This window comes from Salvelinus sp. IW2-2015, linkage group LG34, assembly GCF_002910315.2.
Source record: "Salvelinus sp. IW2-2015 linkage group LG34, ASM291031v2, whole genome shotgun sequence".
Taxonomy (NCBI): Eukaryota; Metazoa; Chordata; class Actinopteri; order Salmoniformes; family Salmonidae; genus Salvelinus; species Salvelinus sp. IW2-2015.
In genome coordinates this window covers 6,669,340-6,676,329 of record NC_036873.1, presented here as the reverse complement: position 1 = coordinate 6,676,329, position 6,990 = coordinate 6,669,340, and the positions used below count along the sequence as shown (strand labels likewise).

Below are 6,990 nucleotides of genomic sequence, written 5' to 3'. Positions count from 1 at the left end.
CAGCGGCTCCACTACAACCACAGCGGCTCCCACTACAACCACTGCGGCAACCACAACGGCCACAGCGGCTCCCACTACATCCACATCGGCTCCCACCTACAACCACAGCGGCTCCACTAACAACCACAGCGTCCCCACTACGACCACAGCGGCTCCAACTACAACCACAGCGGCTCCCACTACAACCACTGCGGCAACCACAACGACCACAGCGGCTCCTACTACAACCACAGCGGCTCCCACTAAAACCACAGCTGATTACAACAACCACAGCGTCACCCCAAACAACCCAGCTGCTCCCACAGAAACCACAGCCGATATTACAAACAACCACATCGGCTCCCACTACAACCACAGCGGCTCCCACAACAACCAATGTGTCTCCCACAATAACCACAGCGGCTCCATCTACAACCACAGTGGCTCCCACTACAACCACAGCGGCTCCCACTTCAACCACATCAGCTCCAACTACAACCACAGCTGCACCCACAACAATCACAGAAGCACCCACAACAACCACATCTTCTCCGACAACACCTACAGGAGCTCTGACAACCACAGCCATCCCCACAACAACCACGTATGCACACACAACAACCACAGATGCACCCACAACAACCACATCTTCTCCGGCAACAGCTACAGCAGCTGCGACAACCACAGCCATCCCCACAAAAAACACAGCCATCCCCACAACAACCACAGCTTCAGCCATAACAACCACTGCTTCACCCACAACAACCACATCTTCTCTGACAACAACCACAGAAGCTACAACAGCTTCCTCCACAACAACCAAAGATGTTCCCACAACAACAGCTGAGGCTCCAACCACCCAAGTCATCCTAACAACAACCACAGATGCACCCACAGCAACCACATTTTCTCTGACAACAAGTACATCACCTCCCACAACCTCAACAGCTTCCCCTACATCAACCAGAGCTTCTCCCACAACAACGACAGCTGTAGCAACGACACCTACAGCTTCTGCTACAACAACAACACTTTTTGCTCCAACAACTACTGTTTCCCCAACCACCGCATCCACTGACCCTCCAAGAGCAAATGAAGGTGTACTTATTCTACAGTTCCGGCTGAATCGTAACTTTTTGGAACCCTACAAAATGCCGAAGTCCAAGGAGTACCTTTATCTGGCTTTAAATGTCACAACTGAGGTATATGTTGATCATTAACATCAGCACGAATATTGAAATGGACATTTCAAACAAAACTTGCTTGTGAGTTATTTGTACGTATTACATATTTGGGGGTCCTTTAATTGCTTATTGTGTGCATTGATATCTTTCTACAGTTGAATCAAGGATACAAAGGAATATATCCTGTAATCTTCCTCAGATGCATCATCATCAGTTTCTGGTATGATTAGATTTCATTATGGTCCACATTTCTACAACTTACTTAATTGCAGGTAGAAGATTAGTATTAATCACATGTTAACCATTCTTTAATAATACTAATTCTACTAATAACAATAATAACTTTTATTGCATTTCACATCAATTCTATTATTTGATATTTAGGTCTGGATCTGTGGGTGTGACAACAAACCTAATCTTCACAAACCAGTCTGTGGTCCCTAACATTACAAATGTAGAGGACTCTCTCAAGACATCCATCAACACCTCGACAGTCTTCTTGGACATTGTTACTGGCAGTATCAATGCTGGTAAGGATTAATCTAAACCCCAATACAACACAAGCTTCCACACACAAACATCGACTCTGTCAACAGAAAAACACAGCTGCTCCCACAACACAGCACTACTCTCCCACGCAAGCAAACCCACAGGGATTTCACCATAACACCACACTCCACAACAACCACAGCGCTCCCACTAAACCACAGCTGTATCGACAAACAACGACAGCGCTCCCCACTAACAACCACAGCAGCTCCCACAACAACCACAGCGACTCCACCTCCACGGTTAAACAACCCAGCTGGCACCACAACGAACCACAGCGGCTCCCACTACAAACCACAGCGTGATCTTACTAACACCCACAGCGTATCTCCCATCCCACAGCGCTCCCAGCAACCCACAACAACTTACCCACAAGTTACAACACACAAGACAGGCTCACACCAACAAGACCACAGCGACCCCACAAACGACCAACCACCACGAGCTCCCAACAACAAACCACAGCGAGTACCACTACAAACCCACAGCGTCTCCCACAAAACCCAGCATGCTCCCAACTCGATAAACCACAGCGACTCTCCAACAACAATCCAACTACAAACCAGACGAGCGGTCCCACAACAACCCGAGGCTTACTCCATTTACAACCACAGCGTCTCCCACAACAACCACAGCGCTCACCCAAGTCTCCCAACAAACATACCACAGCGGCTCCCACAACGAATCCACATGTCTACCCCATACAACCAGCAGCTCAACAAACAACACAGCGCTCCCACAACAACCCACAGCGGCCACTTACAACCCAAGCGTACTCCCACAACAACCCACAGCGGCTTCCCACAACAATCTATAAGCTCACTCCAATACAACCCACAAGAGGTCCCACAACAACACCAGCGGAGCAACATCGGCCCCACAAAACCAAGCTCCACACAGCCACTTCTCCCAACAGACAAACCACAGCGCGCTCCCACATACAACCACAGCTGATGTTACAACAACCGACAGCGTCTTCCCACAAGACGAAACCCCAAGCTGCTCCCACAATAAACCACAGCTGATGTTACACAACAACAAGGCCATCACGCACAGGCACTACACACCCACTCCATACAACCACAGCGGCTTTCCCACTACAACCACACGCTCCCACACACGCTCACCTCCACTTCCAACCCACAGCGCCCCACATACAAACCAACAGCGGCTCCCACTACAACCAGCGGCCGAACAGCCTCCACAACCAACCACAGCAGCTCCACATACAACCACAGCGATACAATCCAACCACTGTTCAAGAACCACAGCGGCTCAAACCGGCTATCAACACACTAGCGGCTCCCACAAAACAACCCACAGCGCAGCTTCCCACAAACAACCACAGCGGCTCCCACAACGAACACAGCTGTGTTCCCACAACAACCACAGCGTGCTCCACAACAACCACAGGCTCCACTCAAACCAGTTCCACAAAATAACGTCCCAACATAAGCTACCCAAACAACCACAGAGGGGCTCCCACAACAAGACCAGCGGACTTCCCCACAACCAACCACACGGGCTCCACAACAACCACTGTCTCCAAACAACCACAGCGCTCCCACAACAACACAGCGGCTCCCACTACAACCACAGCGTCTCCCACAACAACCACAGCGGCTCCCACTACAAACCACAGCGCTCACACCACCAAGCAATGTCCAACCTCCACAGAACAGCGCTCCCACAAACCACAGCGCTCCCACAAACAGACCACAGCGACTCCTACAACAAACCACAGCTAGTTACAACAACACACAGCGTCTCCCACAACAACCACAGCACTCCCACAACAACTCACAGCTGATGTTACAACAACCACAGCGACTCCCACAACAACACACAGCTTATCCCAAATACAACCACAGAGGCTCCCACAACAACCACAGCGGCTCCCACAACAACCACTGCGTTCTCCCACAACAACCACAGCGGCTCCCACAACAACCACAGCTGATGTTAAACAACCACAGCGCTCCCACAACAACCACAGCGACTCCCACAACAACACAGCTGAGTGTTACAACAACCACAGCGTCTCCCACAACACAAAGACCACAACTATCCAACAACGGGCTCCCACAACAACCACAGCGACTCCCACAACAACCACAGCGGCTCCACAACACCACTGGGTCTCCCACCTACAAACCACAGCGTCTCCACAACAACCACAGCGGCTCCCACTACAACCACAGCGTCTCCACAACAACCACAGCGCTCACCAACAACAATCCACAGCTCTACCCCCAAACACACCACAGTAGGCTCCCAACAACCCACGCGACTCCCACAACAATCCCCACAGCGGGCTCCACAACAACACTGCTCCACAACAACCACAGCCTCCCACACAACCACAGCGGCTCCCCACAACCACAGCTGATCCGTACAACAACACAATCCGTCCACACACTCCCACAACGACCACAGGACTCCCACAACATCACAGCTAGTTACAACAACCACAGCGCCCCCCCCACAACAACCCACAGCGGCTCCCACAAACAACCACAGCTGATGTTAACAACACCCACAGCGTCTCCCACAACAACCCCCGTGCTCCCACAATAACCACAGCAGATTTACAAAACACAGCGGCTCCCCTAACCAAGCGCAACACAACGACCACAGCAGCCTCCCACACAACACAGCGGCTCCCCTCAACCCACAGCAGCTTCACCTTCAACCACATCGGCTCCCATTACAACCACAGCGGCTCCAACACAACCACAGCGCTCCCACACAAACCACTGCTCTCCCAACAACCACAGCCTTATCCCCATACAACCACAAGCAGGGCTCCCACAACAAACCACAGCGACTCCACAACAATCAAGCTGATTTACAACAACCACACGGGTCCCAACAACCACAAGCGGCTCCCACAACAACCACAGCTGATGTAAACACCCACAGCGTCTCCACAACAACCCCGATGCTCCACCAATACCACCAGCAGATGTTACAACAACAAACAGCGGCTCCCACTACGACCACAGCGGCAACCACAACGACCACACGCTCCCACTACCAACCACAGCGGCTCCCACTACAACCACAGCGTTCCCACTTCAACCACATCGGCTCCCATTACAACCACAGCGGCTCCCCACAACAAAACCACAGCAGCCCCACACAACCACAGGCGGTTCCCACAACAACCACAGCTTTATTCCCAATACAACCACAGAGGCTCCCACAACAACCACAGCGACTTCCCACAACAGACCACAGCGGCTCCCACAAACAACCACTGGGTCTCCACTAACAACCACAGCGCTCCACAACAACCACAGCGGCTCCCACTACAACCACAGCGTCTCCACAACAACCCACATGCGGCTCCCACATACAATCACAGTCCATAACCAACGGCTCCCACTACAACCACAGAGCTCCGACTTACAACCCCAACACAAGGAACGCTCCGCACACAACCACAGCGACTCCCACAACAAGCTCAACAGCAGTCCCACAAACAATCCACAGTCCCCCACCATAACACACACTATCCAATTACACAGGCACAACACCACAAGCGACTCCCACAACAACCACCCGAGCTGCTCCTCCAAAACAACCACACTGAGGTAAACATCGCACGCTCACTACGACACCACTAGCAGCCCACAACGACCACACCAGCCCCACAACACGGCTCCCCACTACAACCACAGCAGTTCCCACAACAACCACAGCGGCTCCCACAACAACCACAGCTCCCCAAAACAACCACCAGCAGGCCCACTACAACACACACAACGACAGCTGACTCCACAAACAACCACAGCGCTCCCACAACAACCACTTCCCTCCCACAACAACCACAGCGGCTCCCACTACAACCACAGCGTCTCCCACTACAACCACAGCGTTGCTCCACAACAACCACAGCGCTCCACCAACCACAGCAGCTCCCCACAACAACCACACGACTCCCACAACAACACAACTATGTTACCAACCACAGGGCTTCCCACAACAACCACAGCGGCTCCAAACACCCAGCTGTTACAACACCCACAGCTCCCAAAACCCGATGCTCACCGATAACCAAGTTACAAACAACGCACAGCGCCCACTAGACTCCACAACCAACAACGACCACAGCTGCTCCCACATACAACACAGCGACTCCCACCACACAGCATGCCCACCAGACACGCTCCATACAAGCACATCCACCGTCTACCAGCAGCCCACTACAACCACAGCGTCTCCACAACAACCAACAGCGTACTCCCACATACAACCACAGAGGCTCCCACACCGCACTCCAACAACCACAGCCCGCTCCCACAACAACACAACGTCCCCATACAACCACGCCCAGCTCCTCCAACAACCTACACGTCCCACAACCACAGCGCTCCACTAACAACCACAGCCGTCTCCAACAACAACCACCGCTCCCAAAACTAATCACAGCTCTACCCCAATTTACAACCAACAGAAGGTCTCCACAAAGCGAACCACAGCGACTCCCACAACTAACACAGCGCTCCCACAACAACCACTGCTTCTCCACCAACAACCACAGCGGCTCCCACAACAACCACCACGCTGATGTACAAAACAACCCACAGCGTTCTCCCACAACAACCCACTGCTCCCAATAACCACAGCTGATTTACAACAACCAACAGCGCCCGTGGCTCCAGCGGCTTCAAACCACACGGCTCAACCACTACAATCCCACTCACAAACCAGCAGCGCTCCACTACAACACAGCGGCTCCACACAACAACCACAGCGCACTCCCACTTCAACCACAGCGGGAAACATCCGTACTCCACCAAACCAACAGCGCTCACAACACCACAACTCCCACACAATCACAGCATGTTCACCCAGCTCCGACAACAACCACAGCTTATCCCAATACAACCGACAGGGCTCACCACAAAACCACAGCGACGTCCCACAACAACCACAGCGCTCCCACAACAACCATTGGTCTCCCACTACAACCACAGCGTTCTCCCACAACACACCACAGCCGGCTCCACTACAACCACACAGCGTCTCCCACGAACAAACCACAGCGGCTTCCCACAACAATACAGTACCCCAATACAACCACAGAGGCTACCACACAACAACAAGCGACTCCACAACTACCACAGCGGCTCCCCAACAACCACTGCTCTCCATAACACACGCTCCCAACAAACAAGGCTCCCCTCACACGCGACCGAAACGGACTCCACACACACAGCGCCCCTACAACCGCGGCTCCCACTACAACCACAGGGCCAACAAGCGGCTCGAC

At 52.8% G+C, this 6,990-nt stretch overlaps 1 protein-coding gene across 1 annotated transcript in view; it reads left to right on the top strand.

Moving 5' to 3' along the window:
* The window catches only part of LOC139023639 (mucin-5AC-like), a 7,524-nt gene extending 4,858 nt beyond the window's left edge, over positions 1-2,666 (top strand). The window contains exons 3-4 of the mRNA XM_070437153.1: positions 306-1,181; positions 2,055-2,666. Coding sequence (XP_070293254.1) covers positions 306-1,181; positions 2,055-2,666 — 1,488 coding nt within the window. The remainder of the gene's footprint in view (positions 1-305; positions 1,182-2,054) is intronic.
* The last annotated feature ends 4,324 nt before the right edge of the window (positions 2,667-6,990 follow it).